A 19,746-nucleotide genomic window follows, 5' to 3' on the forward strand; every position below is an offset into this window, starting at 1 on the left:
TTAAAATTCCCCTAGTCGGTTCTGGTAGCTTGAAGACATTTCCTCTATGGTGCAAGTAATAAAGGCATTTGATTTAATTTCAAGTTGATATTGCAATTTTGAGGTCACAAAGTAACTGATTGCAACTGATGGACCTGGAGAGGTCAGGTCCTCTGCTTAATCACTCGTTTGTACATGGGAAAGCAGTGAGAGAGGAAGGCTCCACTCCTGAGCAGAATAAAAGACACAAAGGCAAATGGGCAGCACAGGAAACCCCTTTTGTACAACACAGAAAATGCCACATTTTTTCAGAGCGTGATTGCTTTGGCAGTCCCTGTGTTGTGTTTTACTCACAGCAGCACGTGTGTTGGCACAGCACTGCAGGAACTGGGAGAACATGAGAGCAGTCTGACTAACCCAGAGCCAGAGTTCACCTCTCCCAAAATCACGAGGGACAGCATTGAAGGGGCACCTACAGAGCAATTCTGCTGCTGCTTTAGTCTCCTGTCAGCCTGCTGAGAAACTTGTGGAGGCACTGGCTGGTGTGGCCAGTGCTCACTCTCAATCTGCCTAATCACTTGCTGAACACATTTCTGTTTTGGCACTTGGAGCATCCTGTGCCAATGAGCTCCACAATTCCCTGTGCCACGGTGTGAACAAGCACTTCCCTCACCTCTGCCAGTTCAGGGGGTGCACCCTGCCTTCTACAGCACAGTGTTGTTCCTCCAGTTCAGCTCTGTGCCAGTCACAGCTGTGACAAAATCTCCCCCACTAGTGCCTTTTCCAGGTGGAACAGTTTCAACCAGCCCATCTCTCTTTACACAGGTGCCCTCCCATACAGAATTATCCTTCTCTGTATCCCTCCCAGCCCTGCCGTGCCCTCTGTGGCTCCCAAAGGACAAACACCAGCGTTCCAAGCAGGCTGCACAGACTATCCAAGATGTGGCAGCTACCGGGGTTTGTTCAGTGACCTAACTACATTTACTTCTTGGTTTCCTTTCCCATCTGTCCTACCTTTCTTGTTACCTTCTGACTCACTGCTGAGTACTGTCAGAAATCTGTCCAGTGACTTCAAGCCCCTTCCTGAGAGAAATCAGGTCAGCACTGTGAGGTCAGGGTTACCCTCCTGGTGGCACTTACCGACACGCAGGGTTCTGCTGACTGCAGGCTGGTGGCAATGTCTGCAGCTGCTGGCAGGCACTGGGGGGCTGTGGGAGGTGCCTTTGCTGCCCAGTAAGGCTGTGAAATCTTGCAGATAAAGCAGAGCATCCCCTCCATTCCTCCCCACGGCAGCACAGCACAGTGTGACCTTGTTCTCCTTTGTGACACTCCGCAACAGGACAATCCTGTTCTTAGAACAGAGCAGCTGCAGCACAGAGCTGGGCTCTTGGGCTAAACCCAGCAGTGCCTGGGTTTGGATCAGCAGCACTGGGACTCATCCTCTGGGCAGGCTGGGAGATGGTGTGGCTGGAAATGCAGCTGCTGCAAACACTGCAACCACTTGGCACGTGCAGCTTTCCATGAATATCCGAGGTTCCCAAAGACAAGCCAAGGCTAACCAGAGGACAGGACGTGGGGCAGCTCCGAAGCTGGCTCTGTTGTTGGGGTGTGAGCAGCCAGTAGCTGGTTAATTGATTTCCTGAGTGCTATCTGCAGACACCATCCAATTTCGGTCTATTGCATAACAATACAGCACAGTTACTTCAGGCACAACAAAAACACACCTTTGTCACGAGGCAGCTTAATTAGTTAGGAGAGCAGAGCACTTGGAAGATGCAAAGCACTACAAGAGTGCTCCTCATTATCCTCGCTGGCACTTATCGTAAGTGGCACGGTGTGAAGGCTGGTCCTCACCCCGCACTCACCAGGGATGTGCTGCTGCCATTGTCAGCAGCCCCAGTCCCACGGGGCTGGGTTGAGCACATGAAAGTCTGAAATTAGGATTAGACTCAGCGTCAGCACAGGCTCCTGCAGAGTTAAACTTCAGACAGCAGAAAGCCTCAAGCATGCAGGCGGCTGCCAGGCTGTTCGCTGTGGTTGTGGAACAAATGTTTTTATACACAGATTCCTGGAGAGAATGGCTGGGGAAAAGCATGCCAGCCCCTTTTATGGAAGCCAGCAAAATCAGATCCAGGAGCCTTCCTCACCAGCACCCTAGTTAGCCTTTTATTACAGACTTTGTTCCTGCACAAGCCATTAATAAACTGCAGTTTGGTCAAAGTCTGCTGCAGGAACTGTGGCTCACAGACAGGCACAGAGCAGGGAGCTGATTCCTACTGATAGCTCAGCAAGGATTCTCCTTCAATCTGCTATTTTCTGGACCATTTTGCCCTATCCCCTGCTTTGTTGAGCAACCAAGCATTTGCTCTTGCACCCTGTCTCTCTCAAGCCTGATTATTACATTCAGCTTCTGTGTCTTTTGTATCCTTCCCTGCTCTAAAAGAGAGCAAGTTTTTAACTCAGGATTTTGAAAAACTGGTTATGTAAGGCTTAAAATTTACCTGGGAGAGCAAGGTAGAAAGGTGAGATGGCCCCCTCATTTTTTATCCTGAAAGAGGAGGATTTGTAGAGCCAGAGAGGTTTGGGTAAATGCAGACAGCAGTCAAAAATCAGAGCTGCCCTGGGCTCCTTTCTTGCAGAAAACTTCCATCAGTACCAAGCAGAATTGTCTGCCAGGGAGAGGGCAGAAATGGAAAGGAAATATCCATTGGACAGTTGGCTGGGTGAGAACAAAAACTAATTTGGGGAATCTACACCAATATCAGAAGAATGAGTTTACATACACCTAGGACAGGCTTTACCCACTTCATAAAGAGAGGCAGATCTCCTCCAGCTGTGAGGGACTGCCAGCACCTGGGGAGGCACAGGTGAGGCTGAACACACACCTGCACTGGCTCCATGGTCTCCTGGGGGGGTACAGGTGGGGCTAAACACACACCTGCACTGGCTCCATGGTCTCTCCCACTGCCAACACTCAGGTCTCTGTAAATGTTCAGAAGCTGAATCTGATTCTCCAATTATTTTGCCTTAAGATTTCAGTACAAGGAGCTGCTCAGGGAGCTGCAGCAGGGCCAGGCAAAACCAAGAGCTTCAAAGCTTTGTAGAATGAACCAAAATTACCAAGATTATTCATCACATCTCACTGATTGATCCCCAAATAACAAACCCTTCATTCTGTTTTCAGGTTACATGTACAAAGTAATCTGAGAGTGCTCTACTCCAAAGCAGCATGTCAGAGCTCAGGACAGATTTAATTTCACCCTAATTCACTCCTGCCTACTGAAGCTGAGCAGGGAATAAGGAACACAAAACATCTGCATCCTGCTAGACACTCCTGTACAGGGGCTAATTAGTTAAGGTCAAACATCAGTGTAAATCTTTCTGCCACAAAGAAAGTAGCTACATTTCAAAACTTAGCAGTTTCTCCTTTGTCCTGATTGCTGTGAAGCTCTGCTAACATTTCTTACATTCCTTCTTTGATGCTCATGTGCTGACTGCAGGAGCAGAGATTGGTTACCTGCAGAACAGTGCTATCACATTTCTGTAACACATCATTTCCTACTGACAGATTACAAAGTGTTTAACAAAAAGCACATTCAGGATCTAGATGGGAAATTACTCAGGGTCACCCAGCAAACAAGCAGAAGAGACAGAGAAGGTGACAGATCTTCCGAGGCCCAGCAGAATGGGTTTGCCTCAAAGCCACACTGCTCTCCCTGCTGCCAGCTGAAGGGTGAAAGAAGAGCAGGGGCTGGGAGGGAACTGCAAAGGTGCAGGTGTCCAAATGTGATGTCTGTACTGAGTGAAGAAAGCTGTAATGCTCACATTCAATTCTTCCTGCTGAACAGTCATCCAAAGAAATTAATACCTTCATTTTTGCAGACTTCAGAATAATTTTATATATTTACCTCGTAGGCTCTTCTGGAATTCATAAATCATGCTTAATGAGAAGTATTAGCCCACACTTACTGCAATTACATGATGAATGTTTGATTTCTGGCTTACAGCTTGAAAAATACATAGATTTCTGTGATCTCTAGAAAGGTAAAGATGAAACCTCATGTTTTAATTAGGGGCTAATAGCTTTAGTTCACTTCAATGCAAAGGCCTTTGGTTTTTTAAAAGCTTTCCAGCCCAGCTGAAAGGCTGCTACTCAATTAGTCCAGAGTTATACATCAGCTGATCAAGCAGTGACAGCCTAAGCTACTGCCTTCTCTGTAGGAGCTTTTAGTTGGGGGGAAATGCATTGCTTTTACATCCTCTGGCTGCACCAGCACTGCCAAAGTGCTGATGAAGACTGAGCTCAGCAGGTCCCATCACTGCAGCTACACAGGATCCAACCCTGACCCTGCCCCTGAGTCCCCAGGGAGCTCTGCTGGAGCTGCTGCCACTCTGTGAGGAAAAAAAAAGGGAAAATCTCATCTCCACATGAATCTGTGCAGTTTTGAACAGCAGTATTAATTCTGAAATCAGTGGTTGGAAGTGTGTGTATGTGAAAGCAGCAGAACAATGAACAGAGAGGCCTCTCTGGATAGTGAGGGATGCCATTCCATCAAATGGAGGATTCACTCCTGCTGTCCAGCCCCACAGGGCCCCACACTGGGGAGAGCACAGCACAGGCAGCTCCTGAACAAGACTCTGCACTGACAGCAGGACAGGCACAGAAGTCTCAGCAAACCACAAATACCAGTCCTCCTGTCAGCCCAACAGGCCAAGGGGCTCACAGGAAGGCAGCAGTAGGATATAAAAGATACCCTAAAGGAAAGGAAAGACTCGTCCAAAAAGTTAGCTAATCATTGACAATCAAGAAGAACCAGGAGATGAAGTGAGGATTTGACTCATCCTCCATGTGCACAAGCAAACCTGGCCAGACCCTCTAGCAGGTATGACTGTCTCTTCCCTCATCCTGGGAGCCCTGTGAGCACCACCACACTGTGCTGCAGCCCTGCAAGGAGAGAGGCTGACTTGGAAAAGCTGCCCATGGAATGCCAGCCCCTGTTACTTTTCATACTGCCTAAGAGGTGAGAGATGATGTGACAAATACAACGTGAACAGGCTGAGCCAAGAGCCACCCTCCTCTGTGCACCCTCCTCTGTGCACAAAGGGGCACAAAGAAATGCAGCCCTGCAGGTAACAAACTCCTCACTGGCTGCCAGTTCCACTGTGGACAATCTGCCTTTGCAAACCAGCTGCTGCTCAGCTCACAAAATCCACTTGTCCCTCAGTAATCAAGAAGTAAACTGCCCTGCTCTGCCTGATTCTGTATTTTCTCACTATAATTAAATGTGACATGCAGCTGCAGTAAATATTTGTGCTGTCACAGCTTACATATGATAATCACCAAAGAGCCAACTTCTGCAGGGAATGCATATAAATTTTAGTCTAGGCTTTATAGCTGGATTGATATTTGTAGTTTAATACAAATTCACTAAAACTAGGTATTTGACACAGTAAGAGCAAAAAAAGAATGCAACCTTACTTCCATAGAAAAAGGTAGCTAACTAACTGTGTTATCCAGATACTGAGGCAGCCTTGAGAGGCTGAGTTTAAGAATTAATCTAATTGCCACTAGATGGCACATCTCATTTACTAGTCTGTATCTGAATTCAGGACTGCCTTTTAAAAAAGCATGTATATTCCCTGTCCTTGCTAACAGAACACTTTGTGTTGCTTTCTGTTTCGAAATCAGAAAGCTTAAAATAACCCAAATTAAAAAAAAAAGAATTTTTAACTAAAAAATACACCATCTGCCAGTGAAAACCTAGCTTGATTGTGTCACATGTACGACCAAACCAGGTTAATAACCAGCATCACAGATGGTTTCTTTATATAAATATGTACATCTCCCCATAGTGACTCTTTCAGCTGCTTCTTTCAACTGTGTTACCTCACTTCCCAGGCAGTGGCTGTGCCTCACACTCAGCCTGGACATTATGCAGCTGGAATGGATTTCAGAAGATGCCATCCCCTGCCTGTGGCTGTCCCCAGCACCAGCAAGGGCTGCAGTGGTGGACAGCCATGTCTCCACCAAAGAGCAGCAACAGATGGATATTAAAGCACTCTTGTGCAGCTGCTCTGCTCCCTCAGATGATCAAATCTGCTGAAGGATGCTTTTAACTTGCCCAAATTCCCACTCAAGGCTACAGACCAATATCATGGTGACCTCAATATGACAGCAATGGGGCTGCAGTCAGAGCACTAAAGGTACAATTTGCTCTTCCTGCAGCATTCAGCAATATAAACTCTTACAAACCACTGAAACACAACAAACTATTCGTGGCTGCCATGCTCATTTTCCCTCAGTAATTAAATATAAGGGTGCCCAATAGGAGTGGTCATTTCCTAATTCTCTCAAGTCCAAACTCACATGAGATGAGCATTAAGCTCATTTCTGTTCTTCCAGTGCCAGAAGTGTTTCAGACCAGTCTGCAAACTGACTGCTACCACTCTGAAAACCTGCCACCTTCCAAGGAGCTCCAAGAGCATCTGTTAAATAAAGATACAGAGAACAAACTGTTAAATAAAGAAACAGAGAACAAACAGAAGTAAAATCCTTTCTCTTGGTTCTATTCCAGTCATCTGAAAACCTCTAGAAGTTAAATTTATTGTAATAACTAAGAGCATGCTCCTCTGTGGCATAAGGCTTCTGAGGAGCTGGGCAGCAGTGGGGTTTGACACGAGCTAGGACTGCTCTGTACAGAACTCTGAACTACTGGGGCCTGAGTTCTGTTGGCATCCATGTAACACATGCCCCTTTCATACCACAGTGAAGGCTAAGAGTGTGGTTCCAATTGGTTTACAATTTCTGAGGGTGTAATTAAAAGCACTGCAAAGAATACTCTTAGAGTATGACAGGAGAGCAGAGGACCAGACTAAAATGATCTAAACTCCATCCATGTCTATTACACTGGTACAAGTGATAAAAATCAAATCACTACCTACACTGGGGCCCAAATTTATGAATACCTGTAAAATGGGGGTCATGATGTTGATGTCTGAAACCACTGAAATTTCTAAAGGTATGTTTAAATACTAAACACTATTACAGATGAACTGGAATCCCCATTTTTCCTATGGCCTGCTTCACAATCAATTGTCAGCTCTGTTCATTCTGAGTTTGAACAGCGGAGCAGAGGATGCCAACTCCACCCCCCTGGATCATTCAATCATCTGCCACTGCTAGCAGTGTGTTATTTTTAAAAGATCGAATTTAATTTGTGAAATAAACAGAAAATTGCAAATAAAAGTAACTGGATTCATTAAAAAATAATATTTTTAAATGGATATAGTTTGTAAAATCTTTTTAAAAAGTTGCAATGTGTGTAATCTGCCAATGAAACTGAAACCCCACTGATTTCAGTTGTGGCATTATGAAACTCAGACAAGGTTAGGAGTGCCCACTTACCATTCTTTTTCACCTCCTTCTCACATCACTGAAAAAGTGTTATCAAATGCTGAGAACAATCACTGCCCTGCATGCCACTGAATTTATCTAAGGCAAATGGAACCTGCAGAAGTAAATTAATCAAATACATTCAACAGCAGCCTTGAGTTTAAAGCTTCACCGTTTAAACCTCAACTTATGAAAACCTCATCACACACACACAGAACTAGATCTTCATTTTAGGCAAAAAATGAACTTAGCAGAACAGTTTCACGTGTCTTTACATAAAAAGAAGGCACACATGCACATTTTCCTGCCTACAAACTTCTCTTATGAGTGCCTTGAAACCCAATGTGACCAGCTGGCTGGGACACTCAGCAGCACAGCACTTGGTGCTTACAGTGACAGTGCAGCTGGCACAGCAGCCCAGCCCAGCCCAGCAGCACTGCTGCTGCCAGCTGCTGGCTGCCCACTGCAGGCCTGCCTGCGCTCCTCAAGTGTTCCTCTCATCTAAAGCAACACACAGACCACTAGGAGGTTTCTTATTAACATTTTAATGAAAACAGAGGACCAGCTGTACAGACTCAGTCCAGAAACCAATGCTCAAACAACAACCTTCATCCTGGGGCTCATATAACACTGGCAGATTCAGCTCCCCATTTTTTTCATGTCCCACCCTCCCATTCCAGGGCACAGGAGCCTGGTGAAAACTGAATTGAAAGTGTTCACAGATTGTTTTCCTGTTACTTGAAATCTTGTTTAAGTATTTATTTCATTTCTTACATAAAGGATAACTCAAGAATTACAATAAAACGTGACAAAATATGGACTGAGTCTTTTGAATTCACAGTAATGTACTTCCTTATAAAACTTTCCTTTGCAGGGCTGAAACAAACAACAGATAAAATTCTTCAGTGCCCCAGTTACTTTGGCACCTTGTGTGTCATTCACAGGGAAAAAAAATTAAAGCACTTAAACAGAATCAAGTCTCCTAAATAAAACAAACTGACTTTGAAAATTTTCACAAGTGACACATTAGCCTAAGAGCAGCATGATTCCCTTCAGTAATTTGAATTAGTCCTGGTGCAGAGCAATCCAAAATTACATAGCAAGTCTGTGTCAGGATAATGCAGTAATCTAATACTATCCTTACAAATCCATACAAATCAGAAATTATAACAATAATGATAAAAATTTAAAAACCTCCAAACACCAAAACCTAACATCCCAAACTTAGATCAGCATATATTTATAATAAGTACCGATAACTAGCAATTGTTGAAGATTCACAGCTATGGGAGTAAAATACATTCCAGCATAAAAATCCTGCTCTGGAGAGGATTATTCTGGATATGCTATTTGTGCTTTTAACTCATGGGTAAGGTAAGTGGTCAGCACTCCTAATACCTTTTCTGTGAGAGCAGAATTTGACATTACAAGAGCAATCAGCTGAGCAGCATCAGTCCAGTCTAAGTTCCTGACAACAGCCATGGCTTCAGCACAGAGCTTCTGCTTCTCAGCAGCAGGCAATTCCATTAAAACCTGAGGGACTGACTTGAACTGTCCAGAAGTCATCCATCCAAGCAATCCACCCAGTGCTCCTCCTAGGGAACAGAATGAATCATCAGTCTTTAGCAGTTAATGTGAAAGCCTGCAATTCCATCCTCAGCCTTCACCAACAATGCTCCCACCACGATTAGAAATCAAGATAAAGTTATCTGTGTCTGCTTTAACCAGGCTTATACACAGTTTTCAAAGCATCAAAAAGGATTTTAAAAGCTCTTTACATCCACAGCAACCATAAAGAAACCCTTTATACAATCAACACAAATAGATTCAAGCTTAGAAATCAGAACCAAAGCACTCCCTGGGACACTCTCTTAGGGTAAGCTCTAGTGCACAATAAAAACCTGCCCAAGGAAAACACCAGACCAACAACTGCCTGAGCAGTGTCAGAATCTCTTACTAGATACTCCCAGAGTGGTCAGAGCTTTCTGGTTCTTTAAGAGTCACACACTGCAGTGTCCAACACACCTGAAACCCACCCCTGCAGGCGCTCAGAAACCAGGCCCACCAGACACATCCAGCCTTTCATCTACCATGGGCACACCCCACCCTCCCCAAGTGGACAAGACATGCTGGGGTAAGTGGAAGGTCCCAGGCTATCAGGATAACAGCAGAGGGATGGATGATGCCTGTGGCTGCTGAGAAAGCAGCCCAGCAGCCCTGCAGGGCTCCCCTCCAGCAGCAGTGTGAGTGCAGCACAGCAATCCACAGGACAGCACTGCCCAGAGCACACACGGCCTGGGATGGATAGACAGATAGAATGAAGGCAGGAAGGACAGAGAGAGAGAACCCTCCCAATGGAGAGGTGGCAGAACTGAGCCTGCCACAAAAACTGCCACCCCAGAGACTGTTCCTAAAAAGTGATCTAGGCACTCACAGGGATGCAGCTTTTCATTAGACAAAACCTCTGAATTTGCAGCTTTTACTCAGTTAGCAATTTCTCCCATGATAGCACAGAAATACTTGAAAGCCTCCGATGGCTGCATTCATCTTCAAGGGAGTTTTATGGGAACATCAATAACTGATTTAGGGGCACTTAATGCAAAAGCCACTAGGACATTGATGTCTAAGACTTAACCACCCTCTTGTTCCTAAGAAAAGCACACTCACCCACAGCAATTCCAGGAGGGCCTCCCAGCATGCCCCCCACAAAGGCAGATGCCCCTGTGAGCACGGCTCCCCGGCCAGAGTTGGCCACAGCAGCTTTCATGCCCTTCACCGCGGCAACGTGGCTGAGCAGCGCCATCACATCATCGACGCGCAGCGGCATCCCGGCGTCCCCAAACCCTGCAAGAGATGTTTGTGTTACCTGTTGGTCACTGCAGCTGAGACGAAACCTGGCTGCTAGATGAACTTGGGGGAAGATAAGCCACTAGGTCAAAGACAAACACAGGAAATACTGACAGCTTTTGCTATTGATTCTCAGAAAAGCACCCCGTGCAGCACGTGCTGAAGGTTACCGAAAATGCCAATGAGATCTCATGTTAGACCAGAAAAGAAATGGGTTTATAAGAAATTGAGAGATTCTACAGAATCAAATTCTTCAGTACATTGCTGCTGCCCTGAGCAATTCCCATGTGTGTTCAGCATCACACATAACTCTGGGAAAAGACAAAGCTTCACTCTACCACAACTAGCAGATTATAATTGACTCATCTGTCAGGTATCTTCTCATTATCCTAATTTTTACCACAAATCTGTCAATTATTTTCACGTATCAGTTCTTCTGCCTGTTTGGTTACGTGTTTAAACACTTGCATGCTGATTTCTGAAGGCAGGAGCTGTCTGTAGCAACCAAGAAGTGCCTGAGAAGTGCTGGAGGACAGACCTGGTGCTGGGACATGAAGTGCTCAGCTGCTCTGGAGCCAGGCCAGCAGAAAGGCAGGGCTGGGTGGAGAAGGCAGTCAGGACTCAGAGCACAGATGCCAGCAGAGTCTCACAAAGGAGCAAGCAGAGACACGGGACCCCAGCTTGTGAAATGCTGTCCCATGTCCTCAGCAAGGGACAGAGACCTGTCCCTGAGAACAAGCACTCTGAGACCAGAACTTCTCCCCCTCAGTCACTTGCTGCTGCTGCTCACTACAGAAATCCTTCCCACTCTGCACACCAGCTGAGGAAAGGGCTTCCAGGGATAATTAAAAGTAAACAAAAATGCATTCTATGGGATTAAAAATAAAATCACATCTACACAAGTTGCAGATTTCTCGTTGTACGTGCAATGCCAACACTGCAGAACAGATAAGCATTTGGGGTTTTTTCAGATCCTAGAAAACCTCTTATCCCAGTGTGTGTGCAATACTTTCTCAGCCCAGGCCAACCTCTTCCAGAGTCTTTCCTGAATAGATCTCCTCAGTGCAAAGTTAATGTGCAGAGGTATCATATTCTTTTTCATAGTAAAAATTAACTACTGCAACAGAGAAAGCTTTCTTCTGCACTAAAATGGCTGAGTGCAAATCATCCATGGCACTGCAGGATCCAGGCACTGCTGACCCTGAAGAAAGGTCTGGCTTTTGGGAAGGGACCACATGTGCTCCATAGCTGCAAAGAGGCACAGCAGGAAATCCATCAAACACTTGATTTCTCTCACTGCTTCATTCATCTTTGTGCCAGCCTCAAGGAAACCTCCAAGTTCATCATTTCACCACTGCTGCTTTTGGGTTCTTGGCAGGCTGCTGACCCAGCAGTGGCTCAGAGTGGCAGAGTGTGCTGGGCAGTGACAGCAGAGCCACACACTCTGCCCCCAGAGTTACAGATTATCTCATTCCATAGGGTTCCAGCTCCAGGGAATGAAGAAATGGCTGCTCTGTCTGTCCTAGAGCAGTGGGGAAAACCCCCAAAATCAGCCACTGCCAGGCCTGGAAAGAGAGACATTTAAGTGTTTGTTTTCACCTCTCTAACCAAAGGTGAGTTTTCCACTCAGAGTGCCATGCACAGCAGCCCCCAGCAGGCTGAAGTGCTGCAGGATTCACTCCCTCCTCTCAGACACTGATTTGTGCTTGTGCTTCACCTCTGTGCCATGTCCCAGACTAACCCCAAGTGCTGAAAACAATTTGCATCTCCTCTCTGGGCTAAATTCAGTCCATGTCTCACACAAAGCCCTCCAGGATGAAGGCTCTGCAGCACAGGTGGGACAACAGACCTTGGAGAGCTGAGAACCCAGGGCTCTCCCTGATGCTAAGATAATCAGCTTTGCCCCCTCAAACTGAGGGAGTGCTACAATTTCCTAAAGCAATCTGATTGTACCAGATGTGCAATGATGTTTTGTGAAAAGATGTGCCCACAGTTGAAGCACCAGGTTGCAGCACTGGGTGGAAGCTGCAGCCCAAAGTCACTGCACTGTCATCCTCCACAGGGCAATACTGAGAGGTGTCCTCAAAGTGACATGGCAAAGGGTGACCAGCTACCCTTGGTTTCTCTGGACAAATGAAACACTCCTTAATAACTATCTTAAAGAGAAGTTGACTTAAAGTTAAAAAATAGCCAGGCCATAAGGCAAGTGGTCATCACACTGCTGCCTGGTGGTGTACAGATTTGTGGCAAGGCAAATTTGGAACTCATCCATCACCCTCAATTATAAAGTGGAAACTTACTGGCACTCCAGAAACTGAAAGTAGGTTTCCCATACTAAATTACTGATCATTTCACTCCCATCACAACTCTCCCACACGCAATTTTCCCTCGCAAAATTAACATTTATTTGGGCTTTTTTGGCTTGACTGAACAAGGTCCTTGGCATAGCAGAGTGGGTCCTGCTTAATTCTGGATGTGAGCATCACACTCAAAACTCTCAATGACTTCACAAGGAGCACTCATTTTCTCCAAAATCTTACAAGTATGTCTATGATCCCTTGTCATATTCACTATAACTTAAGTCCTGCAGAGAACACTAGTGAACACAGTACCTGAGGTACAGCACATAAAAGGACTTTTCTTTTAACTGCACATACAGAGCACTAGTGGGAGCCACTGAAACATAAACCATGTCCTAACATGTAAAGTAACCCCAGATTCCTACATTTGGCACACAGGATTATGAATTCAATTAAGAATCAAGATGATCAATCAGGCAATTTTCAGTGAGCAGGTATTTATTCCACCACACATCCCAGGCAATTAAAGGATATTTTGACAATACACTAACAAGTTGCATCACAGAGGCACCACAAAAGTGTTTAACCTGCTATTAGGACAAGCAGCCCCTACCAAAAAACCAATGTCAATAACTATCAGCAGCAAGCCAGCTCGCTCAGGAAATCAAACAAAAGGCTTACAAAGCTCTGCAGCTACAAACCTCTAACACCTCACACAGTGGTGATGTCTGTGAGAAGCCACCTGCAAGAATGTGGAGCTCAAAGTTGCATCTGACATCAACCTACTGATCAGAATCACAACCAAACAGAAGAGGAAGATAGGCATGCTGCAGAATGCCAGTGGTGCCACAAAGGAGCAAGGATCCTACCCCAGAACAGCACAGAAGGAGCTGTAAACTTTGTGTGTTAGAGGTACAATCACATGATAGCCAAAAGCATTTACAAACTCTGGTGGTGTAACTGACATGTAACTTAATGTGCAATTTGTTTCTAGCAACCCATTGTTCCCTCCTGAATTCACCCTGACATTAGGAAACACCAGGGTTGTAAACCACTGGCTTTGGTCTAATGAAGGGATAGAAATGTCAACATCCATAAACTGTGTGCAGCTTTCAGAGGTGCTGAGTCCCCACAGCTCCTACTGACATCACGTGGTACTAAGAATCTTCAGCACCTCAAGAAGAAAACAAACCCGAGAGTTCCAGGACATGAAATTGCTGACAAACCAAGCTCTGTTGTGCAATGTTTTTGTTCTACTGCAGTTTGATGGCTGCTCTCTTTGTGTCTTTGTGGTCCCCAAACACTCATCCCCAGTTTTAGATTCTGTACTTCACTTGATGCTCCCTTGCTCACTCAGGAGAACAAAGTGAGCAATGCTCCTGCTCTCCCTGTCCAAAGAGATCATGTTCCAACATCTCAACTTTGAACCTACAGCCAGCACGTTTTCTTAAGAAGAAAAATGCCATAGAAAGAATTGAAACAACAACATCATACCCCACTCACTGAAAGTGCTGCTAATACAAAGAACTGAAGAGGGTTCCCAGTGAACTCAGTGGTGTGAACCTCATTTCAGCTGTTCCCAGGCTAACATTCCCATCTCATCAGCCTACTTGCTCCTTCACCAAATGATGACTTCAGACAAGCAGAAGCCCTTCAATCCCTGCACTGAGAGAAAAATGAGCCTCTTCCCAAATGCCCACACAGCAGACATTCCCAGCAGCACCCAGCCTGCCCCACCACGGAGCTGTCCTCACTGCTCCTTGCAGCTTCTCATGGAGGGAGCTGAGGGAACATCTCTGCCATGTGCACAGCACAAATCCCACCCACACAGCACATCCCAAACCCACTGGGAAGATCCAGACATGAGTGCTCTTACCTGTGCCTGTCCGCATCACGGTGGACACCAGATGGTGATGGACAAGAATGTGAGGTGACAATTCCTTCTGTCTCAACTGTACAGCAACAGCTCTCTATGAACTGCAACCTTTCATAAGAAATATGAGAACAGCACTGGAGAAAATCCAAACACAAGGTACTCAGACTAAAGAACACAACTTGACAAACAACAGGGTGCAGGACAACATCACCTGATTGACAGAACAGGCCAGAAGTCCGTCAATAATTTCAATAAAAGCTGGTGGACAGACAGGACTCGAGACACTGAGTCCATCTGCCAAGGAGGACAATCTCATCACTGGTGCCTACACATCCTGTGAGCACGAGCAGCACCTGGCTCCTAAACCATCACTTTCGGAAGATCCCACCTTACAGCCTGGTCTAGCACTTGGAATCTGCAAAGCAGGGGCTTGTCTGATAGAAATCATGACTGGCATCAGCAGCCAGTAAATCTACCAGTTTTGAACCTGCTCTGCATTTGCAATTTTCATTTATTTTGCTAAGAAAGGTTTTACTCCGGCTTGGTGGCATAACAGTTAAAATATGCTTACTGCCATTCTCACCTCAGCATTTGGTGCTCTTCTTTCCCAACCATAAGGATTCACTATATCTACAAATATTTACTGTAATAATATGTTACTGACTATATATTTACTCAGATTTCTTTCAGTTTCAATTACATGAGGAGATGGTAAGAAACTCTTGTATTTGCTAGACAACCTGAATTCAATTGAAATGCACAAAAGAGGATTTAAATATTGTTTTTTGCAAGAACTGAGGCCTTAAAAGCATTGCTTTCCTCCTGTGTATTTATCAAAGCATGTAATATAATCAAAGCACTTAATAGGTTTATTTAACACAAGAGGTAACAAATTCACTCATTAGATGAGCAAACTACTTGTAGGGACCTAGAAGCTGATTTTACAAGGTTCTTAGATGCCTAAAAATGCAGCTAAGTATTCAGTGGGAAGGATCTCATTCCACTGAGATAAAAGGAAATTTGGCACCTAACCTGTCTAGGCACTTAGAACATCCAGCTTACCTGGTCTGCTGAATTACAAAGCCTCTGTGAAAGAATGGCCATAACTCCTTCTGACCTTGAATTTTTGAAGACCTCATTCATTGCCCTTCTAATTAATAAACTAAGAGCTATTCTTTCCCCACATTTCCTAGCCAGTTTCTCCATTTTGAAGGCTGTACTCAAAAAAGTTACAGGTTGCTTTCATCAGCCAGCTGATACTGAAGCCAATAATGTGACTTTCAGTTAAGAAAGAGGAAAGAGCTGACACTCAGAAACACAAATAACAGAGCTGTTACACCATAGAGGCACTTAGCGCAGCACACAGCAGTGATATCTTCAAAATCAGAACTAAGCCTGAAAATTAAAGATGTTTTCCCTGACTCACTGCAAAAACATAGAACCTCATCTCATTAAAATTAATCAACATGTTCTGAATGCTTTAAAATTTATTAAAAATGTTATGACTAAAATAGGCTGAGCATAAAATGCAATTATAAATCCTTTGAAATAGCCGAAATTTAATTACACTATAGCTATTTCTTTATTTATTTCCCTGTCAATTTCAGGTTTACTGTTGCTGAAGCATTGCTCCAGCCGCAGTGTGACTTGGAGAAATGAGGAATGACATGCTCATTCAAAACCCACCTAGACGCGTTCCTGTGTCACCTGCTCGGGGTGGCCGTGCTTGGGCTGGGTGATCTCAGAGCTCCCTTCCCACCATAATGACTCGGGGATTCTGTGCAGCGCAAGGGGACTTCAGTGGGGCCTGAAGGTCTTTGGGGGCATTAGCGCCGCACCGAACCATGGCCCCAGGTCCAGGTGCAGCTCCAGGCCCGGCCGCAGGCGCTGGGGCGGCTCCCCCGGCGCTCCCTCCCCGGGCAGCGCGGCCCCGGCGGCCGCACCCGCGAACCCCGCGGGCCGATGGCGCTGCCCGGGGCGCGGTGCCCTCACGGACAGAGGCAGCGCCGCGCTCCGCCACGCCACGCCGCACCACTCCTTGCTTCCTTCCCTCCCTCCTCCCCTTGCTCCCCCGCCTACCTGCGCCGGCAGCGCCCGGCTTTCCGCCGGCCGGCCAGGAAACAGCGGTGGCGCCGGAGGAGGGGCCCCGCGGAGCGCCCGGCCCGGCCCACCCTCAGCTCTGCGGGCCGCGGAGCGCCCGCTCTGCCCTCAGCTCTGCCGGCCGCGGAGCCCCGGGTCTGGCCCGGTTCGGCCCTCAGCTCTGCCGGCCGCGGAGCCCCGGTTCGGCCCTCAGCTCTGCCGGCCGCCGAACGCCGGGCCTGGGCTGCAGGTCCCACGCTCTCCGCCGCGGCCTCGGGCCCTCCCCGCCTGCTCCGCCGCCTCCGCCCGCCCGGGCTGGGAGCGCGGCTCGGAACGGCTCCGGCCGGCCACGGGCTGTGTGCGGCGCACCACACGCCGTGCCGGCCCGGAGCAGGCAGCAGGGAGGTCAGAGCGATGGAGCGCCCGCCTGCGAGGGAAGGCCGGGAGAGCTGCGGTTGTTCAGCCTGGGGAAGAGGAGCTTTGGGGTGACCGCACTGCGGCCTTCCAGGGCCTGAAGGGAACTTGGAGGAAATATACGGCAAGGCTGTTCACTACAGCATGTAGTGACAGGACAAGGGGGAATGAGTTCACACTGACAGAGAGTAGGTTTAGATTATAGATTAGTGCCAGGAAATCAATTCATGGTGCCAAAGGCTTATGTCCAAAAAGGAGACAGAGGAGTAAGTAAAGCTCTGTAGCTTTTTTTGAATAAAGGGAGAGGCCATGGAGCATTTCCCATAGGGTCTGTGAAATTGCTAGAGGATTACAGCCTCCTTTTTATCCTTATTTCCCAACTGCATTTCCCCCGTCTTTCCCCACTGGCTGAAGTACTTGCGAGGTACAGACTTCCAAATCGCTTAACACGGAGCCTCTTCTAATGTGTATCCTGCTCTTTTTCTGTAAGGCCAGGAATTTAGCATAGCCTTGGGTGTGCAGCTGTGTCAATTATTGGAATTCTGGAATTTTTGGTTCCCCTCATTGCTTCTTTCACCAGTCAATATCTGGCTTAATCTACCAGCAGGCCCATAGTGTGTTTGTAAAGACACCTCCTTCTCAATGCTTTCATTAGGAAAAATTCTTGGGTTGTGGTGAGGCATTGGAATAGGGAAGGACAGGCATTGTGGTTGCCCCATCCTGGAAGTGTCCAAGGCCATCCTGGATGGGGTTGGAGCAGTCTGGGAGTGTGGAAGGTGTCCCTGCCCATGGCAGGGCGGTGGAACAAGATGTTCCTCAAGGTCTCCTTCTAAGCCAAACCATTCTATGATGCTACGATTGTAGGAACATGCTTGTGGAACAGAACATCCCAGTCCCATCTGAGCTAGGATAAAGGAGGAGGAAAGGGGCTGCCTGCCACAGAATGGTGCCTGGCCCTACTCTGAGAATTCAGTCTCAGAATGTTTTTGCATGCTTGTCATCCAGGTTTATCTCAGCCACCAGCTCAGTAAAATGCAGTGTGCTAGTCTGATAGAGCACCAGGAGCAATCAAACGAGCATGAAAACAGCTGTGTCACATATGGCCCCTGAAATACCACACTGGCTCCTAATACCAGGGCAGTCTTGGAAAAGTTACTGCCAAATGTTAAAAATGCTGCCATTTCCTCAAGAATGGTTTAATAACAGAGGTTTTTGGCTTTGTAAACTAAGCCTTCATTATGATTTCATTTCTGATTTAAGATAAACCATCTCCCCTCAGTTCCTTATTCAGAAATCAGCAGCATGAGAAAATGAAGGAGAAATATAACTCACGATTTTTGTCCCTTTCCTGCAGCTTCACTGGGGACTTCTTAACCTCCCTATGCTTTATATGATCACATAAAATAACTCTCTGTGTAACAACTCAAAATGTTACAGGTCTACTGGTGCTCTTGATTTTTATGATTTGGACGTAAAACACAAATGTAATTCCTAAAATGAGCAAAGAACGTAAATGCCATGTACATTTTAAAAAGTAACACCCCAAATTCCAGCTGCAAGCAGCTTTCCAAGGGGCAAAATTAAAAGCAATGAAGTCTGCCAACCCTCAAAGGAGGGAATTTTTATCACTATGCCAAACGGAATCATTACTTCACTACTCCAGGTAAAAATACACACGGGTTATTAGGGCTACAGCAGTGGGTATTTACTAGGTCTGGTTTTTAGTATGGTGGAAATTACTAAAATCAAGATGTAAGATAACTGTGTAGGTATATATCTTTTAATGCTGTTCATGCTGCTGTAATTGTACTACAGCCTTATGCAATCACTAACTCAACTGCAGTCAGCGGGAATCTGGTTTTTTACAGGAATCTGGTTCTTTGAGGGAATCTGGTTAATGGGAATCTGATTATTTGAGGGAATCTGGTTCTTTACAGGAATCTGGTTTTTTATGGGAATCTGGTTAACCCTGGGGAAATGATTTCTTTTTCCCATGGAAAACTGCCTCTGTTTGCAGCCACTTACACTGGCAGACCATGTGGTGCCAAGCAAGAGATTTGCTTGGATTTCTCCAAAACTGAAAGCTGCCAGCAAGTAGGACCCTGCACGTCCTTAGAGCCCCAAACACCACATCTGTGCTGATACCCAGACCCTGAAGAAATGCCTTCTTTTCCCCATGAAAAATGGCCTCTGTTTGTGGCTACCTGCCCTGGTAGTCAGTGGAGTGCCAGGCGAGAAATTTGCAAACGTTGCTGGATTTCTCCAAAACTAAAGCTGCCAGCAACTGGGACCCTGCAATCTGATTATTTGAGAGAATCTGGTTCTTTGAGGGACTCTGACTAATGGGAATCTGGTTCTTTATGGGAATCTGGTTAACAGGAACCTGGTTCTTTATGGGAATCTGGTTAACGGCAATCTGGTTACCAGGAATCTGGTTCTTTGAGGAAATCTGGTTAATGGGAATCTGGTTGAGGGAATCTGGTTAACGGGAGTCTGGTTCTTGCATCCTCTGGGTTAAGATAGGATTGTGTCCGCGGTTCCAGCCAGGATCCGATGGAGTCAGTCTCTTCCTCCCCTGGGTGAGCACTCACCCATGCCCGTGTGTCAGCCCAGCTCTCGCTCGGCGGGCTCGGGCTGGATCCCGCTGCTGGTTCGGGCTCTCCGGGCCCAGGTCCCGCTGCCCGGCGGCTCCATCTGGCGGCAGCCGCAGCTCGGCAGAGCCCGCAGCTCCTCTCACGGATCCGGGGAAGCCGCAGCTCCGCGCCTGTCCCTGAGCACACGCAGGGACAGCTTTGCTCCGGGGACAGACGTTCGTGTGCTTTTTAATTCTAGGAGCTGTGGAGTGAGAGCAGCTCAAG

General features: G+C 46.6%; 1 protein-coding gene across 3 annotated transcripts; it reads right to left on the reverse strand.

The window, feature by feature from the left end:
- Window positions 1-7,901: 7,901 nt before the first annotated feature.
- Window positions 7,902-16,573, reverse strand: CUNH19orf12 (chromosome unknown C19orf12 homolog). Of its 3 annotated transcripts, none has more exons than XM_054296287.1 (4): window positions 16,475-16,573; window positions 14,396-14,503; window positions 10,040-10,216; window positions 7,902-8,967 (listed from the first exon to the last, which is right to left on the reverse strand). In XM_054296287.1, the coding sequence occupies exons 2-4, from the start codon at window positions 14,409-14,411 to the stop codon at window positions 8,705-8,707; spliced, it is 456 nt and encodes a 151-aa protein (XP_054152262.1). In that variant the 5' UTR covers window positions 14,412-14,503; window positions 16,475-16,573; the 3' UTR covers window positions 7,902-8,704. The 3 variants fall into 3 exon arrangements, with proteins under 3 accessions (XP_054152262.1, XP_054152261.1, XP_054152263.1); XM_054296286.1 differs by lacking the exon at window positions 16,475-16,573 and adding an exon at window positions 16,082-16,312; XM_054296288.1 differs by lacking the exon at window positions 16,475-16,573 and adding an exon at window positions 16,082-16,312 and having other exon boundaries at window positions 14,396-14,529.
- Between the last annotated feature and the right edge of the window lie 3,173 nt (window positions 16,574-19,746).

The sequence above is a fragment of the Melozone crissalis genome, unplaced genomic scaffold (assembly GCF_028551555.1).
Source record: "Melozone crissalis strain CALT ecotype California unplaced genomic scaffold, PUWL_Pcris_2 ptg000007l_1, whole genome shotgun sequence".
Lineage (NCBI taxonomy): Eukaryota > Metazoa > Chordata > Aves > Passeriformes > Passerellidae > Melozone > Melozone crissalis.

What these genes read in the sequence shown, in the direction of transcription:
- CUNH19orf12 (XM_054296287.1), bottom strand. An exon ending in CCCTCCTGGAATTGCTGTGG is followed by an intron (nt 8,968 to 10,039) that starts GTGAGTGTGCTT and finishes TCTGTTCCCTAG; the next exon opens with GAGGAGCACTGGGTGGATTG.